Raw genomic sequence first — 19,518 nt, 5'->3', positions numbered from 1 at the left:
GCTTATTTTTTTGTAAGGGATGCTATTTAGTGCAAGACTCGCAAATTAGGCTATTTGCACTTAGTTGCAGTATAGCAGGTATTGCACGTCACAACTTGGCTGTATACAAACGCATGAAGATAAGGGAATCAAGTTCAAAAGTCTTTAATAATCTAAAGTGAATATAATCAAAGCGAGGCAGGCAACAAAACATAATCGTAACATAGACGAGACCAGACAACTAAGAACAGAAACACAGGAACTTAAATACAACAGTCAAACAAGGTAATTAATCAAACACATCTGAACAGAATGACAAATCAAATTAACATCCATGACAACAAACTATCATAGCTCTCTATTACTGTAATAGTCTCTTGAGGAAGTTTGTAACATATTAACTGTTATAATGCATATATTTATGGGACAAATATAACTTATTTCAGGTGATGCAAGTAGCTTGACTCTTAGACACACTCTGACTGCGTGTATGAAGTGTTGTCCGTGCTGCATGCTCTGAGTTCACTCTCTGTGATGCTAGGCAAATGACTTGCTGACATCATTTGGTGTAGCTTCCTGAAGTGGGGAAAACCTGTCCTGTCTTTAAAGAGTGAAGACCATATATGACGTGGGGTGACAGGTTATTTCAGTTTTGAATAGTCTTTTTATGGGAGTGCCATTAAAAGATACAGGAAAAAGGTTTGCCTTTAACTGCACTTAATTAGATCTTAATACCATCACTGCAAAATAAAACCACAACAATAAAAAGTGATGCCTTAACTATGACTATTTCTTTGTGATGACAGAGGAAATCCAAAGCATTTTATGATGGAATATGATTGAAGGGGTAGTGCCAGCTCTGTAAGTGTACTGGAAACTGCTAATATACAAACTGTTCTATGGTCTAAAGTTCAACGTACTAAACAGTAAAATACTACTGTAAGAATGTCCTAAAATTACTCAATTATATTTTAAATATACATACATGTTGAAAATACAGTGGTCTGTTTAGGTAACTCTGACTTTACCCCTTACATCCCTCTCTCTCATCTAACAGGATATTCTCAATCAGGTCCTGTAGAGTGGAGAAGCTCGGTCTGTCCTCGCTGTTGAACTCCCAACACTGCATCATAATATTGTGCACCTGAGAAAAAAAAGTAACACTTTACAATAAAGTTTCATTTGTTAACATTAGTTGACTACATTAGTGTCAGGGGCATGTTTAGTCTTCATGTGCCTATGTTTCTTGTGTTTCCTTGCAGTTTAGTTCCTGTTCCCTTAGATACTGATTCCTCCCTGGTTAGTTTCACCATATATATATACTCCTTGTATATGTTTTGATGGCTGCAACACACTACAAAAAAGTTGGGACAAGGGCATGTTTACAACTATGTAACATCACCTTTTCTTTTAATTACACTTAAATTTTTCGGTTTAAAAATTTCTTTTAAATTGAGGATACTAATTGTTGCAATTTTGCAAGTTGAATTTTTGCCTAATCTCACCTGATACAAATCAGCTCAAAATTCTGTGGTTGACATCCATACTGGATGTCTTACTTTCTAGGAAAAATCTTGATGGCAGTATATTATGTCTCTGTACAATCCCAATATACGCCTCCATGTCAATGGTACCTTCACACATATGCAAGTCGCCCATGCCGTTTGCACTGATGCACACCCCTATACCATGGCAGATGTTTGCTTTTGCACCTGTTGCTGAGAAAAATCTGGATGGTCCTTTTGGTCTTATAGGGACTAAGAACTAGAAGTCAGTTTTTCCAAAAAACAAGCTGAAATGTAGACTCATCTGAGCACAGTCCACATTTCCACTGTCTTTTGGATCATCTGAGATGAGCTCTCGCCCAGAGAACTCAGCAGGATCTCTGCATTGAACAGATGTATAGCTTTCTCCTTGCGTAACAGGGACTCAAGTGGCATTTCTTAATGCAGTGGCAGACTGTTAAGTGAAAACGGTTTACCAAAAAACTCCCGAGCCCATGTGGATGTATTTAATACCATAGCATGATGGCTTCTCATGCAGTGCCATCAAAATTAAATTAATTTGGTCAGTGGAAACATTGGAAATCTTTTCTTTGTACTTTTGTCAGTTAAATAAAGGTTCAAGAGAATTAACAAATCAAAGATTCTTGATTTACAAAATGTTTCAACTTTTACGGAAATGGGGTTGTATATGTTTGTTGCATGGACTTGCTTTCTATGTACAATGTATTAAAATTCCATTGCTCAACGTGACCGAAACAAATGCATTCAAATCTGTTTTTATTTGTACCTTTGGTGGACACTGAGGTGGCGCCGGTAACCTCCAGTTATTCTTGAGAAGATTAAGAACATGGATGGCCATGGAAGAACTCTGGACATAACTTCCAATCTTCTGGATACACAACTGCATGAAATGATTTACGATAAAGCAGGTTTATAAAGTTAATACATTAAAAGATTTGGGGCAACATCCAGTGAGACAATGATGACAGATTATTTTTTTTATTAAAAGGTGACCATTGAAGCTCACGGAGACAATTATTCATCCACTCCTCATACAGTAATACCATTACATGGAGTTTCATTTACTCACCCGTTTGGGGTTTCGACTGATGTCACAGTAAGATAAGAGCTCATGTAGAACAATGCCGAAACTCCATACGTCTGACTTGTGGGAGAATTTCAGTTCTGAAATGGATTCAGGTGCATACCTGAACAGGGAACAGGACAAGGAAAAAAACAAAAAAAGAATGAAACGCAATGTATAACAAAGTTTGCTAAAGTAAACAGATTTAACTAATAGACCAATCAATCTCTGTGCAAAAATGAAATAATGATGCTGCCATCTTTCTAAAGTACTTGTTTGTAAAAAAAATATACAGTATTTGCACAATTAGAACATTAACTTTCAGTGCTATGTTCACTGTTGGGTTAAATGCACACAAATCAAGGTAACACTTTACAATACAGGTGCACTAATATGCATGATTTCATGCTTAACTAATGCCCAGATAATGAGTTAATGTACAGAAGTCTATAACTCATGAAGAACTAAGACATGATTGCCACATCAGCACCTGTTAAAGAGTCTATCCGATTAATAGATTAAGTCATATATGAATTGTTATTAATTCAATGTGTCATCATGGATTAATTCCCTATAAATATCTAGTATGAACTTATAGTGTAAATTAATGTGTTAAAGGAGTAATTCACCGCAAATAAAAATAAAAATTCTGTTATCATAAGTTGTTTCAAACCTGTATGAATTTCTATCTTCTGCTGAACACAAAAGAAGATAATTTGAAGAATGTCGGTAACCAGACAGTTGATGGACCATGGATGATTTCCATAGCAGGAAAAAAAATACTATGGAAGTCATCAACTGTTTGGTTACCGACATTCTTCAAAATATCTTCTTTTGTGTTCAGCAGAAGACATTCATATAGGTTTGAAACAACTTGAGGGTGAATAAATGACAGAATTGTCTTTTTTAAGTGAACTATCCGTTTAATTACCACAATGCGTCTAAAGCCATGTTTTTCAACTTCCAGCCGTCTGTTTTAATACATCATTAGCTGATGATTTGCAAAAATATCATGTTATGATTACTTGCTGAGACACATGACTATAAACATATTATTAAGTAATGTGGCATTATGGTTATGGGTTTTGACATCCACATTAACGTTTGAGATTTGTGGGACAGTTGCACAGTGAATGTATTGTCAGAAAATGTGTTTGAAGGATGGGTAAGTTGGGCTCCACACAAAAATCAGCATACGAGTCATACATTAACGCAAGATTATCGGAACATTAGTCTAATATGCATTAGAGTGAATGCATATTAGTGCACCTGTATTGTAGTGTTACCCTAATCAGTTATCATGTTGTCTGTCTGAACTCCCAAAGAGCTTGATGGAATTGTCACCAGAAAATAGGGCTTTCTCCTGGCTGCGTGACACGGTAGTACTCTTTATCCACTGGGATGATCTTCGTAAGCCCAAAGTCAGCGATTTTCACCAGTGTGTCGCTGGCGACTAGGACATTGCGAGCAGCTAGATCACGGTGAACATAGCGCATGCTTTGCAAGTACTCCATTCCCTACAAAAGAGTAACATTTCTGGTTAGATGTGTAAAGTTCCACAAACCAATTCAAAAGAGCTAATCTGACCTGTTATCTGATTTTAAAAAGTCTGTTTGTACCTTACAGATTTGTGAGGCAAAGAGCAACAGTTTGCGGGTGCACACATTCTGTCTGTGTTTCTCCATATATCCGATCAGACTGCCGTACGGAAGATATTCCATCACCAGTTTTGTGCTAAGTCGACCTGTGACGAGTTAAAAAATAAGGTATGTTGGAATGGGCAGGCTGTACAGATTGGTAATTGGTTGGCAATTATTAAATGTAGTCTGACCTGCACTGTAGCAGATGCCCATGTATTTGACAATATAGTCACAGTGCAGGGAGCTGGTGGTCTGGATCTCTCTCTGAAAGTCTGCCATGTTGGCTTGTTTGTTAGCCTGAAGTTCCTTGACAGCAACCAGATCTCCAGTGTTATCACCCAACGGATCATATCGACAAAGTTCGACGCTGCCAAAGTTACCCTAAACACACACATGCACACAGTTAAAACCCATCAGTCTTCTTTTTCTTTTTCTGCTCAGAAAACCAATGGTCATAATCATCACGTTTAGTTACATGCGAGCTGTAATGTATGAAATAGCAAAGTATATCAGCCAGTTTCATAAACATAGCCACTATGTTAAGACTGTGTTTTAAGAACTAATCTAACCAAGGGGTAATCAATGGGTCTTACTTTTTGGATTCAAATTAGACCAATCTAGCTTTTTATGTAACTGCTTTTAAAAAGTTATGACAGTCTTTTCTAACTGACTAACTTGTTAGATTGTCAGATCATTACGTACATTAAAAACACTTTGTTTATTATCACTAAGGGTATTCTTAACTGCTAGGCTTTGCTGCAACCGGCTGCAGAGCTGTGTTATTACATGTACAACAGCGCCCTCTATGGGTGGAATTTTTCTCCACATTGTACCTTCCCCAGAATAGAGATGAATCGCAGGTATCTCTCCTCAAAAACATCCTGTTGTTGCTTTTTGAAGATGTTCGGTCTTCTCCAGAAGCCATCGCTCTTGGGGTGTGTGCCAGTCGCATGAAGGATCTCATAATCTACAGAATGACGATTAGAACTGTCATGATGGCTGATCATAATGTTCCCACATGTTTTAGGACAAATCTAACCCAGTTGTAGGAGTGATTTTTTATAAACAGTTTTGGCCCCCAATAAAAAGCTACACTTCAGAGTAACAATGAAATCTTTCAATTAACCATAATTATTATTAAAGTCAAATGATTGCATATTTAATATTTTAATATACCCCTTAAATGTCAAACATGAATAAATAACACTTACTAATAAAATCATTATGTATTCAATATTATTTTTAATATTAACATTTTATTCAATTACTTTTGTATTAGTTAGACATTTCATTTTTATTATATAACAGATGTAGGCCTATATGTTATTTAATTAATAAATAAGTGGAAAATAATAATAAATGTAAAGCATGTTTTTAATGATAATTATTAATATAATTATTATTTATTAAATATATACATATTATTCAATACTTCCGTTAATTACATTTACATTTATTATATTAGAGATTTATTGCTTACATTCATTTTAGAAATGGGATAATAACAGTTTCATATGTGAAAAAGAAAGCGATCTTCCAGATCACAAACATCAGTGGCATTGTGAGAAGGGAGTTGGTGTACATCTGTGTGTTACCTGAAGTGATGAGGCTGTTTAGTTGTCGGATGATGCTCCTGCAGGACGGTCTGAGCTCAGGCTGGTACTGCATACACTGAGCGATCAGGTCGGCCAGCTCAGTCCACTCCAGCGCGGGCAGGTTTGAGAACTGCTCATAAAACTGCTGCTTCTGGATACAAAGAAGGACGGCAGCTGTTCAGCCACAGTACAATGGTGGAGTCACGTTGCCTGAGTATATATGCGTAGCTCTCAAATTTTTTTAAGGTTGTGGTGATCTTTATCCAGAATGTGTAACATCATATAGAAAATTTGCATTTAATTTATGATTTTGTATTTAATTTATGATTCTATACTTGTATGAGGTCCAGGCCCTGCAATGGAGCTTCTCCAGCATTGAAAATCTCCCACAGCGTTGTTCCAAAACTCCACTTGTCACACTCCAGTTCGATCTCAAGTGTATCCAGAACCTCCGGGGCCACCCATGGGATTCTGTCCAACACCACTGGATTCACAGAAATGTGCATTTTATTCTTTTATATACAATCATGTTAGGGTGTAATATAATATTCAGCAAGAATTAGACAAAAAAAAACCACACAAATCCAGTGGGCAAAAAGCTCAATGATTGAGAAAAATACATAAAGTAAAAAGTTGGCACAACACAGCTCCATAAATAAAAAACTAACTGGTAACAATTTACTTTATGTAAAAGTAGTTTATGTAAAGCCTTTATGTATAATACATTATAAAGGTATTCATATATACATTATAATGCATTATAAAACACATGACAAACAACCAATTTCAGATGTAACAAGAAATCTTCAAATATTATAATGCCTTTTAACTTTGGTAACACTTATTTATGAAAAGATATAATTCACTATAACATACATTATGTACATTATTTATTGCACGTTCTCACCAAAAGGGAATTTTCGAGCCATGCATGGTGTAATTTATTCCTAATGAGAGCTAAATAAAGAATCTATTATTATTCTCTCTAGTATTCATTTAAAATACAAATTATTCTAGAAGTATAGAAGAGTAAATTAAATTGATTTTGTTCATCTTCACTGGTATGATATTCATCTAGTTGTTCAATATAATTACCCTCTTTTCCCAGCATTGCCATGCTGATGCCAGGGTCACTCAGTTTAATGAAGGGCGAGCTATCGGAGGAAGAGTCACCGTCTCTGGCCAACAGCAGATTCCTTGCACAAACATTCCCATGTGCAATATTCTTCTCCTCCTGCATATGACAGACAAAAGAAAAATGTTTTTTAACCACTGCCAAAATCAGGGCTGGGATGCATCCCTTCGAATACTGAGAACAGAAGTCAATCAATATGAGTTTTTCAATGAAGGATTCTTAACTCTGCAACTTTTACATTTGGTTCTTCTCAATTCTGAATATTTTGTTACATTCTCTCCAGAATATACATACATACCATAAATACACTTTTCTATTTTATTTTTTGTGAAAGAAATTAATAAGTTTATTCAGCAAGGATGCATTAAACTGACCAAAAGTGACAGTAAATACTTTTACATTATTACAAAGAACTTTCTATTCATCAAAAAAATCTTTCTATTCATCCACCCTTATTATTGATAATAATAATAAAAAATATTTCTTGAGCATCAAATCAGCAAATTAGAATGGTTTCAGAAGGATCATGTGACACTGAAGACTGGGGTAATGATGCTTAACATTTAGCTTTGCCATCACAGGAATAAATTACATTTTAAAATACATTCTAATATATTTTATTATATTTTTGATCAGATAAATACAGCTTTGGTAAGTAATTAAAAAATCTTATTGAGCCCAAATTTTTGAATGGTATATTGTATCTTAGATTATAGGGGCTTGTTCTCATTTGTACCAATATTAAATGTCTAACTGAAACCAAAAAGACATCATTTTTTTGTTATAGCTGATAAATGGCCAATATTCAAAATCTCCTTACAGATTATTTAACCAAAAATTATTTTCAATGTTTTAAAATGTAATATTCAGTATTGACTGATAAATCAACCAATACCAATAAATTAAAACTGATATGGTCCTGAATATACTGTAGTTCTGTATTTTGTCATTAGTAGTCAGTTTAACATGCATGAATGGATATGTCTCACCAGGAAGTTGAGGGCACAGGCCAGTTGTTTGGCCACGTCTAGTTTCCAGCTGACTGAGACAGACGTGCTCCTCTTCAGGTACAGGTCCAGTGCCCCGTGCTTCACAAACTCCTGCACCATGATGTCTGCGGGGGACAGGGAGGACACACTTTAGTCACATGTTTGCATTCACAGGTACTTTGACAGGCAACCAGCATCACCAACGACACTCCAGACCCACTCAAGAGTTCAAGGAGAGTTAAAGAGCTGAGGTCATTACACAGACTTTTAATTGCTTTTATAGGGTTTGTCCTCTTGTGTTTGGACTTTGATAAAAGAGTGACTCCTAAGAGTGCTTTTACGTGACTTACTTTTGGATTTGTGCACGCTGATGCCATATACCAGGAGAAGGTGCTTGTGGGAAATTTGACTCATCAAACTGGCCGCCTCAAAAAAAGACTTCAAAACAGAAAAAAGGGCATAATTAAATGGCTGAAAATACAAAATTGCTGTAATTAGGGTTCCTACACATTTTCCATCTCAAAATGTTCACATTTTCAGACCATAATTAACATAAATGGTTCTTACAGCATTAGCATTATTTTGGTATATAGTAGTCATCTGTAAATATGATTTTCTCAGGGTTTCATTGGTTTTCTCAAAGTGACAACATGCATTTATAAATGATGAGAAGAAACCTAAAACACTTTATAACCTGCATATATTCATCAGTTTGATACTGCAAATGTGGTTTGATTTTGCACCATTACCAAACAGGAAAGTGCAGTCTGAGAAAAGTTCAAACTTTTCACACATTCATGAAAGACGAATTTTACGTAATGAAAATGTTGTGTTTGACAATCATAAAATGATCACTAAACTTTTGCCATGAAAACACCCTACTTGTATGATACACTTATTTTTAGAAATTCTTAATTTTATATTTTAGAAAACTGAATAGGGGCAATAATCTGGAAACACAATTTATTTTTATCATACTCTCTTTTTTCCATACTTCTCCAGACCTGGAAATTACCCAAATCAAAATTCCATACTTTTCAAAACTGCGTAGGAACCCTGTATTTACACAAGCTCTTTATTACATGTCACTTTTTAACATTTTGGATTGCAAATGGCCAACCTTTCAAAGTTCATTTGAAAATCTGAAGCTTATTTCCAAGACAAGTTGAAACTATGGTACACACACAAAACATCGTCATGGATTGTCAATTAATGGAAAGTGCAATATTCTCAATGGCAAAGAGCATATTCGAGTAAGTGTTTAATAGGAAATTGTCTTTTAATTGCAAACAACCATGTTCAGCATATGTTCCAGGAATGAAAACACACCTCCCAGCAGTTTTTATGATTTGCATCCAGGACCTTCAGAAGCACCTCCGTGGAGTGTGTCAGTCCATCCCGCTGGTCTGTCTTACTGCCTCTAAAGATATGCGTGAAGGAACCTTGGCCTAAGCTTTCACTCTGTTAAAAGAAAAGGAAGGAGCTTGACTTGAGTTGTTTTGAGGTTAGACATTTTGTTCATCTTTTGACCTGCCTAAAATAAAACACTTTTAGTCAATTTTGAAAATAATAAATAACAAAGATGAATTTAAACTGCCCCTATTATGCTTTTTCAAATATAACCTTTCACACAGTGAGGCCTGGAAAAGTTTGGTTTGTCGACATGTCGAGAAGATGCTGTTTGCAGCACTGCAAATTCACTTTTCATGCATTTCAAAAGGATGAGGACTCACGCTGGAATTGATACAGAAATAACTATGCCATAGTTAGTGTTTGTATCACTGTATCAAGTGCTAAGGAAGCCTCTGAAGCTGAAATAATGAAGTAATGGCCGTTTTGTTTCCGACACACGCTGTAAGCGATAAACCAATCACAACAGACTGAGCCGTCTGACCAATCAGAGGAGAGTGGGCTTGAGGAAAGGAGGGGCTTAGTGAGACTAAATCTCTGAACAAACCATTTTAAAGTGTTTTTTGACCTTGGATGCATGTAAACCTATTGTAGGAGACAATTAGGAACCTTTAAAATAGCATAGTAGGGACACTTAAAAAAAAAAAATAATAATAATACATTTTTATGCCCTAAAACGAGTGGTGATGCCTTTAAAAAACATTCATGAAAATATATTTAAACCCTTTATAAATTTGTATAAATGTACCCAGATGAGGTCCTCGTGTTTAATCATGTGGAACTGCATGTGGCTTGGGTTTTGTCTCTGTAACATGGGGGAACTGGGCATCTCAGCCATACTGCTGTTACGAACAATGATCATGTTGGTAAGTTCTGCAGAGAAGACAAGAAATAGCACATAAAAAATAAATAAAAAACTCTTTAAATATATATCAATATTCTGGTGAAGTTAATTTATTATTTTCAATTCTGGTGAAGTTACTTTATTATTAAAAAAAAAACACCTAATTAAATTCCATTTAAATTCCAAATAACTCCTGCTTTCTAACTTTTATAAAAGATAAACACAAAGCACAAAAGCAAATATTTCACAGAAATGTTCTACCTTTTGGTCTGGGAGGGCAGCACTTGCCCAGGGTGACGGGGATGTCTGACATGAGAAGTGTACTGTGCTGATAGAAGTCTGTGAGCTGTCTTAGACTGCAGAATGAGCTGTGGATCCCAGCCAGGCTGAACTTCTCATTTTTCTCTATCAGGCAGTCCTTGTAATCCATTCCCAGAGGAGTCTGGTGGAACATCCAGAAGTTAAGAAATATATCACTGGAGTTTAGTCATTAACAATGCAGCTAATTTGTAGAACTAAAAGAAAGTCATGCTGGAGTTGATTCAAAATTTACATTATAATAATACTAAGGAGCACTGTTGGGGAAAGTTACTTTTAATAGGTAGTTAATTACATTTTTTAGTTACTTTTTTATGGAAAGTAATGTGCTTGCTCTTTTTCTAGGTTTTTTATTTTATTTTTATTGTTTTACTTTAATGCATTCAACAACATATCTTAGATAGCACACCATCGTTTTCTTTTAAAACACATTTAGAATATTGTTATATTCTGCCCACTTAGAATATTTCCTAACCCCTAGAACTATGTATGCCGTACAAAATATATATTCACATCATGGATTATAATGCCTACTGTATAACTCTTTTTATTGAATTCTAAGAGAGAATTTTAATTCAGTGGTTTAAAAAATGTTTCAGCAAATTAATTAAAATGAAAAGTAATGTGCATTACCTAAATAAAAGCAACTCAAATATTAATGTGTACATTTATTAAGTATTGCATTACTTTACTAATTACATCAAAAAAAGTAATCTGATTACGTAATGCATGTTACCCCAACACTGCTAAGGAGTGATAAATAAAATGTAGTTCTTCATGAATCTGATACAAACTCATGTGAAGCTTGAGTCATGTGCTGTTTCAGTTACTTACTGTTAGTGAAAACCCAATGCTTGGAGCTTTATAATGTTTGTATGAGTCCAGCAAATCTGGTACCTGTATGCAAACAGTGAGGAAGTACTTGTCAAAGTCCTTGGGACTGTGACGTAACAGGAACATCCCATTTTTGGCTCCAGCTTTCTTAAGCTTGTGCACTGCAAATTCTGACCTTTAGAAAACAAAAAACAAAAATTCTGCTTATTATTTAGTTATTTCCTTTCTAAGTTTACCAAATGGGCATATATGAAATTGTGTAGTACGTGATCGGGCCGTGGCAGTAATTCTGTATGTCCTCCAGTAAGCTTGGCGGGGCCACCTCTGCGCAGAAATAGTGAGTCGAATCTGTAGTCAGTCTAAAATATCCATCAACCAGAGATACAAAGGAAAGAGCCTCAGTTAGGGAGTGGAACTCAGCCTCCTATTGGTGGAAAGAGAAAAAAAAAAAAAGTTATATGAATGGCTATGTAATGTAGAATTCAACATAAAGAACTTTGTAACAATCACAAGTTACAGTTTATTATACTTTCATAAACCTTGGTTAATCAAAATGGTAGATGAATCACTGACAGAATTTGTAATACTTCAAAAAAAAATGAATTTAATAAATGAATGCAATGCCACTACCATGCACTGGTCGTCCTGGCGTGTGAGGGTAACCACCCTTCCTTCCAGGGGCATCTGCTCTTGACAAAGACGCTTAATACTAATGTCTGTGATCTGGGGGAAATCACAGAACGTCTGCCATTCCTGTGAATGATACCAGAGGAAGCTCAGTAAATAACAGAGCGCAAGTCTAATGTACTGTACATACCGCTTAAATGTTTGGAGCCAGTAAGATTTTGAAAGAAGTGTCTTATGCTCACCAAGGCTACATTTATTTGATGAGAAATACAGTAAAAATTGTGATATTGTGAAATATTAATACAATTTAAAATAAATGTTTTCTATTTTAATATATTGTAAAGTGTGATTTATTCCTGTGATGCAAAGCTGAATTTTCAGCATCATTACTCCAGTCTTCTGTGTCACATGATCCTTCAGAAATCATTCTAATATGCTGATTTTCTGCTCAAGAAACATTTCTGATTATTATAAATGTTGAAAACAGTTGTGCTACTTAATATTTTTGTAGAAACTAACTGTTACATTTTTCTTTGATTAATACAAAGTTTTTATTCTTTTGCAACATATAAAATGTCTGTTGAATAAAAGTATAAAATTAAATAAAATTAATTCAAATTAAACAAATAATGTAGTTTTATAGATATAGATTTATGAAGAGTTAACAGTCTCTTGTACTTCACTGACTAGAGGAATTAAATTTTTTGAAAGCGTGACAATTAGTTTAAATAAGCATGATCGCAAGTTTAATTAATTAAGATTCTCATTTCTTTTTAATTAAGTTAATTTGTCCAATTAAACACTTTTGATATTTACGTAATTATTTATATTTTTACAACCGGTTAACTCCGGTATAGGTGGCGACAAGAGACTGCATTCATGAGTACATTCAGGAACTAATCTATTGGCTTTATGGGGGAGTCATTGAATCATTCACTGAACCGATTTATTCAAAACACTCAAGGCTTGTTCGACTTGAACCGGCGCTGCACAGACCGATCGGTAAATGACATCAAAGTACCGCGAGAGCGAATAGAAAGTAGATGGCTACTTATGCTTTTGAATTGCTCTCGCGGTACTTTGATGTCATAAACAGATCGGTCTGTGCAGCGCCGGTTCAAGTCGAACAAGTCTCCATTCATTCATGAACAAATCAAGAGGCTGCGTTTATGAGTGACTCAATGAGTCATTCACTCAGCAGTTTCGTTCAAAAACACTGATTCGCCCTCCTGTGGCTTTGTTAGGAACTATTTTCATTGGTGGAGCAAAAATAGACAAAGTAACTGGCAATATTTTATCTAAAATGTAAGTTATTCAAAATAAACCTCTTGTTTATTGAACTTTTGCATTAAAACATCATCACACCGGCAGATGCACTGTCTAAACGTCTCCACGGCTACTCTTCTAGCCTACCTGGCTCTCCGTGGTCTGTATCTGAATCCCTCCCTCTCCAGACACCTGAACGGCTCTGACCCTCTGCTGCTCGCTCTGCTCTAACCATCCAGAGTGATGTAGAGTGAAGCTTTCTGAACCATATGCCGGCTCCAACACACTCAGCTCCATCAGATACTTGAGCTTCAGGTTGCGTTCTCCAGCTGAGCATCTGCCCAGCTTCTTTAGGAAGCGCTTCAGGGTTTTGCGGATCTGATATCTCGCTAGGCGACTCATGCTCTGTATATCTTGTCTGTGAGTCTCTGGGAGGCAGGACTTGTAGCTGGAATAAGATTTTTTTTTACCATGGTAAATGCAGCTTAAACACTTAAATTATGTTGAATGAACAGAAAATCTCTGCATAGTTCTATCAATCAATGTATTGGAGACTTTCTCCGTTTCTCATGTTGTAACATACCTTGTTGTATTGCAGATCTCACCAAGGCTCTGGTTCCTCTCTTTGGCCATACGCCACAGATCTAGTACTGCCATACCCAAACATTCCTGCTGCAAACTCAAAGCAGGAGAAATCCCGCCACACCCAGACACAAAATCACTGCGGGACTGAAACAGGGAGACGGTACAGTCAGAGGGGAAGGAAACTTATCTTGAACAGTTGAGTCAGCATTTTAATGCCAGCTTTTTTATTATTATTTGAATCATATCAATACATCATCAGGATAGAGGCACATAATGTACATTTCACATTCACATAATATGGTTTTTAAAATAACATTCATTTAAAATTGTGCTATACTGTATACCTGAGCAAAAAGATAATCAATGACGCAGTAGTCCAGCGCAGCACAGATTCGCCCTCTGCTGAGACTAAAGCGGTACGATGCTCTGGACCCTTGACCGAACCAGTTTGAGAAGAAAAATCTTTAACACAGAGAGAAAGCACAATCACACAAACAGATTATCTCTGAAAAAAAAAACACTTTTCACTCTTTCACTGTTTAATTTATCTAAAATTAAAAGGGAAAACATATAAATAATAACACTGATTGCTAGTGTTCAAGTTTTTATAATTTTATTGTTTATTTGTCATTTCATTACAGTACTTTTATTAAGTTTTTCATCTGGTATTTGTACTTTATTTTAGCTATTTTGATTAGTTAGTTTTAGTTTTAGTACCATAACAACACAGCAAGCAATGGCCAACAATGCATTTCAGTGCATCACAGAAGAATTTTGTCATTTTTTACGTAGACTGTCGATGGAGAAACAGAAATCTCTCAGATTTCATTAAAAATATTTTCATTTGTGTTCTGAAGATGAACAAAAGTCTTACATGTCATGAGGGTGAGTAAATGATGATAGAATTTACATTTTTTGGGAGACCTAACCCAGTAACTTAAAGTATGCTCTTTACAGACACTATTGTCTTCTTGGTAACCAAACATTTTTGTTTGTGATGGAAATGACACCACAAATAAGGGTGTGTTGAACATCGACATAAATCATTTTCAAACCATAAATACTAACTTTTTTTTTTTTAGTTTTTTTTTTATGATTATTACTCTTTCATTTATTGTTTAAAAACCATAATAGTATTTTTATGACAAATGTACAGCCTACATTAAAATCTGGGTCAGGGAGAAATACCAGATTATATTAAAATAATATAATCTTTTCATAACAGGCATTTGCAAATGAAATTTAAATGAATGGCGTGAATAGGCTAGTTAAATAAGGAAACTTTTCAGTAAGAGTAAGTTATTTCTAAATAAAATATATGATTATTGCAGCAGTTTCTATACCTCACTCTGTAGTGAACTTTGATGGTCTCCTCACTCTTAAATACATGAGTTGGTGGATACCAGTACGAAAGATCTTCTGATGCCAGAGCAAACAGGTTGTGGAACACAGGAAGAATTCCTAAAAATATAAATATTCAATTCAGGTTATTGTAGTAATGTTGGTGCACAACTATTTTAAAATTGAATTATAAGATTACACATGAGAAGATAATTGCTTAAAGTTTAACTTATGCTTTAGTCATACTGAATCATCTAAAAAATAAACCTTATCATCAGCAACACCTCTGCAACGTTTTTTTTAAAGCTTTGTAGATGTTATAAGGGAAGCAGATAAAAAAGTGAAAAGAGTATATACTTAAAAACAGAAGCTTTTGACCTTTAAAAAACAGGCATCATTATTAATCATCTTAAACATGTTAAACGTCTCACCACTGGCTTTTGCAGCGAGCATACACACACTTTCAGCTGTGATGTGTATGGTGGGGATATTAAAAGTGTTCTCTGAATTTAAGCAGGGGCTGTAGTACAGATGGACCTGCAGGGCAGAGTCACAGCTGGACTTCTGACTGCCGGCCCTTTCGCTCTTCATCAAGGGCACCTCCTCCTCTTCACTCATGGTGTTCTCACCAAAGCAATCTCCTGATGGGATGAAAAGAACTAGAATATTTTTTTCTCAACAGATGCAGATGTTTATTGACTGTTCTTTCTTTCAAAAACAGTGCATGCAACTCAAATTAGAATGTTATTAAAATAAGACTAATGGTTATTTCTGACAGAAAGTTAATTATTCTGATATTAGAAGCATTAAAAACAGTGATAAAATAAGATAAATAAACCCTCATGGTCTGTTTGGGGCTTTTTGAAGCTTTTTCAACTTTTACAAGAGTAACATTGTTAAGGTATTAAAGTGCTCCTTTTATGCTTTGTCAAATATTACCTTTCAAACAGTGTAATATAACTGTTTGTGAATGGTTTTAAAGATCGAAGTACACAACTAATAAAGTAATTGTCTTCTAAAAGAAATAATCAATTCTAAACTGCCTGTAATGAGTCATCAGCAATTTCAGTCTCACTTCTTTTTACATATATATACATAGCAATGTAACACATTTGCATAATTCCAGCCTATGGTCTTCATAGTCTGCCCGCGAACAACGTCTTCTTTGACCTGCCCTCAAACACTGTAGTTGTACAGTAGCGGAAGCCTGGAAGAGTTTGGTTTGTTGTCAACATGAAGAGGCTGTTTTTAGTGCTGCGAATTCACTTCATGTACTTCCAAAGGATGGCTCACGCTCAAATTGATAAAAAAAATTGTATCACTGTATATCAAGTGCAAAGGAAGCCTCCAGAACTGAAATTTAGATATAGACGTTTCGTTTCAGACACACACTGTAAGCGGTAGACCAATTACAACAGACTGGGCTGTCTGACCAATCAGAGCAGAGGAGACCAATCACAATAGACTGGGCCCTTTGACCAATCAGAGCAGAGTAGACCAATCACACTGCTTGTCATTTAGCAGACGGTCTTGTCAAGTGTTGTCACGGTACCAAAATTTCAGTATTCGGTACCAATACCAGTGGAAATCCACGGTTCTCTGTACCAATTTCGGTACTAAAGCTTAATTTAGATTAAATGTACATATATTAAAGTGTAGGCTATATCGTGTTTTATTTGACTTGACTGTACTTTTTATTTAATCCAAAACTGCGATCATATTTAATTTTTAAACCTGATAAGAGTTATCCAGCCAAGAATAAGCCTAGAACTGCTTTTCTGACAGACTGATATTAATGACATAAATAGGGATGCACCGATACTGATACCAGTACTCGGGTATCGGTCCGATACTGTGCTCATAAAACTACCCCGATTCAACCGCACCCCATACCACTTTAGGGTCCGTTCACATATCGCATTTTTTGCGCGTGCAAAATCTTTATTTCAAATGTAGGCTATGCCGCGGCGAGATGAAAACTTCTCTTCTCAACAGGTCATGTGACAAAAATCAACCGATCAGCTTCGGCCTTCCGTAACAACATGGAAAGCTTGGCCGAACAGCTGATCATAGCTGTACAGGGCCATGTCTCGTGTTTTTATGAAGAGGACGCAACTGTGCACCTTTTGGACGCGCACAAAGAACCGGATTAAACAGGTGTTGTGCCAAATTTCGACCCCCCTAGTATTGGTAGGTTTAGGATTAGTTGTGGGGGAGGGGTTAGGATTAGGCGAGGGGTTAGGATTAGGGGTGGGGTTAGGATTAGGCAATCAGGTAGCCTACTGACTTCATCGAGGGGGGTAATAATTTGGCAGGGGGTCGAAATTCGGCACAACACCTGTCTTTTGACAACACTACTTTTGTCCAAAGCGACTTACAATTTTTTTTTTTATTATGAGGTTAAGTGCTCATAAAACAGAGTAGCTCAATCACAACAGACTGGGTCATCTGACCAATCAGAGCAGAGGAGGCCAATCACAACAGACTGGGCCATCTTACCAATCAGAGCAGAGTAGACCAATCACAACAGACTGGGCCGTCTGACCAATCAAACAGAGTAGGCCAATCACAACAGACTGGGCTGTCTGACCAATCAAAACACAGTAGACCAATCACAACAGACCTGGCCCTTTGACCAATCAAAACAGAGAAGACCAACAACAGACTGAGCTGTCTGACCAATCAAAACAGAGTAGGCCAATCACAACCGACTGGGCCCTTTGACCAATCAAAACAGAGCAGTTGATCAATCACAACAGACTGGGCCGTCTGACCAATCAGAGCAGAGTAGGCCAATCACAACAGACTGGGTCATCTGACCAATCAGAGCAGAGTGGGCCAATCACAACAGACTGGGCCATCTGACCAATCAGAGCAGAGTGGGCCAATCACAACAGACTGGGTCATCTGACCAATCAGAGCAGAGTGGGCCAATCACAACAGACTGGGCCATCTGACCAATCAGAGCAGAGGAAAGGAGGAAAGGAGGGATCAGAGAGATTTTTTGTCAGAAGAGGTGATGTGTACTGTATATGATGAGAAAATTAATGTGTTTTTTGACCTTGGAAGCATGTAAAGGATAATAGGGGCACTTTAAAGTTGACTTTTGCTATATGAATACTGATACTGAACTACTCTTAGGCCTCAGTTATATATATTTTTTTTTTTTTGTTACCCCAAACTGAAGCAACGTTGCTATTTTTGATAACATTAACCCTAACCCTAACGTTTTAGAGTAGTATATAGGCCTAACCTTTTGGCATTTAGCAGTATCTTTCAAATGGGCTTTAAGTCAAAGGAACATATTAAAAGGTGAATTTGAAAGGACAGATTTGCAATTATTATTATTAATTCAAGACACAAATCATTAGGGTCTTCAAGATCCCAAACATAAATACAATTAAGCCCATTTTAAGAGAACTTGAGGCCTATAAATTGACGTTGACATTGTACTGTAAAGCAGTGGATTATTGTTAACGCCAGTTCTTGGAACCATGGTGGTCATACCCATGTTAGAAGTGAGCTCATCGTTTCTCAAGTTGACGATCTGTACTTTCCGTAACAAACTAATTCATGGGTATTTTCCAAGAGCTTTGCCATATTAAGCCACAAACAGTAAAGGATTTGATATATATATTAAGGATTTTAAGTTAAGGTTAGGTAACACAAGTTTGGTTTGATTTTGATAATGTCATTTGCTGTTAAATATTATAGTTAAACATCCTAATACAAAAATACATCTATTCATTGTCCAATAACACAAAAACAATAATACATACAAGCAAACATGATACAACGCCACACTAAAAAAAACAAAACATATATTTCATTGGTAGTCACATGACTTCCACTGGCACATTCTTTGAAATGGTAAAGTTACAAGTTGTTTTTCCATATTACGATTCTAATGAAGACAACTAAGAGGTGTTACCTTATTTAAGAAGAAACATTGATGATTTATTCATGTTGATGTGATGAGCTGCGTAAATATAACTCGGCCTTCGCTGTTGTGAGTCTCTGGTGGGAGGGATCAAATGAGAGACTCGTTTCCGGCAAGAGACAAACCGCAAACGCACCTCATTTCCTGACTGCTTTAGCAAGATCGACACCACTTGGCGTTTCTTTACTGGTTGGCCTCATCTGACATCTCGGTTTCTAGATCTGTGATCAGGCTATAAATTGCCAACAGTTCCCCCCTGCAAATTCTGAAGCTCAAGAAGAGTGTATTTATAACAGTGTGAGAGTGAGAGAGAATGAGGGTGTTTGCCAGAGCTGCTGGGGTTGTTGCTTTCTTTACGTGGGAAGACTGAAACTGTGGTTTCCTCTTTCTCTGCTAGTGAGCGGCGGGTTTGTTATTTCCGCCTGC

The 19,518-nt window shown here is 36.2% G+C and overlaps 1 protein-coding gene across 5 annotated transcripts; it reads right to left on the bottom strand.

Moving 5' to 3' along the window:
* Positions 1-129: 129 nt before the first annotated feature.
* On the bottom strand, positions 130-19,352 carry jak3 (Janus kinase 3 (a protein tyrosine kinase, leukocyte)). 5 transcript variants are annotated; one of them, XM_081349624.1, is made up of 25 exons: positions 19,084-19,352; positions 15,584-15,793; positions 15,155-15,272; positions 14,156-14,273; positions 13,810-13,955; positions 13,374-13,674; positions 11,964-12,086; positions 11,600-11,757; positions 11,334-11,508; positions 10,443-10,623; positions 10,086-10,210; positions 9,257-9,388; positions 8,278-8,365; positions 7,928-8,052; positions 6,899-7,037; positions 6,139-6,287; positions 5,804-5,954; positions 5,042-5,175; positions 4,400-4,589; positions 4,188-4,312; positions 3,913-4,085; positions 2,575-2,692; positions 2,272-2,385; positions 965-1,123; positions 130-580 (listed from the first exon to the last, which is right to left on the bottom strand). In XM_081349624.1, the coding sequence occupies exons 2-24, from the start codon at positions 15,768-15,770 to the stop codon at positions 1,004-1,006; spliced, it is 3,390 nt and encodes a 1,129-aa protein (XP_081205750.1). In that variant the 5' UTR covers positions 15,771-15,793; positions 19,084-19,352; the 3' UTR covers positions 130-580; positions 965-1,003. The 5 variants fall into 5 exon arrangements, with proteins under 5 accessions (XP_081205750.1, XP_081205749.1, XP_081205753.1 ...); XM_081349623.1 differs by having other exon boundaries at positions 1,008-1,123; positions 19,084-19,177; XM_081349627.1 differs by having other exon boundaries at positions 11,397-11,508; positions 19,084-19,177.
* Between the last annotated feature and the right edge of the window lie 166 nt (positions 19,353-19,518).

The sequence above is a fragment of the Scardinius erythrophthalmus genome (genome assembly GCF_964197995.2).
Source record: "Scardinius erythrophthalmus genome assembly, chromosome: 20".
NCBI classification, from domain to species: domain Eukaryota; kingdom Metazoa; phylum Chordata; class Actinopteri; order Cypriniformes; family Leuciscidae; genus Scardinius; species Scardinius erythrophthalmus.
Note: the sequence above shows the minus strand (reverse complement) of the source record. Positions and strands in the feature narration are given on the sequence as shown.

Bases quoted from the DNA above. Each gene is read 5' to 3' on its own strand.
- jak3 (XM_081349623.1), bottom strand. From the start codon at position 15,770: ATGAGTGAAGAGGAGGAGGTGCCCTTGATGAAGAGCGAAAGGGCCGGC. The intron at 13,956-14,155 runs GTATACAGTATA...TCCCTGTTTCAG, and splicing joins TTGATTATCTTTTTGCTCAG to TCCCGCAGTGATTTTGTGTC. The intron at 8,053-8,277 runs GTAAGTCACGTA...TGTCCCCCGCAG, and splicing joins CAGCGTGCACAAATCCAAAA to ACATCATGGTGCAGGAGTTT.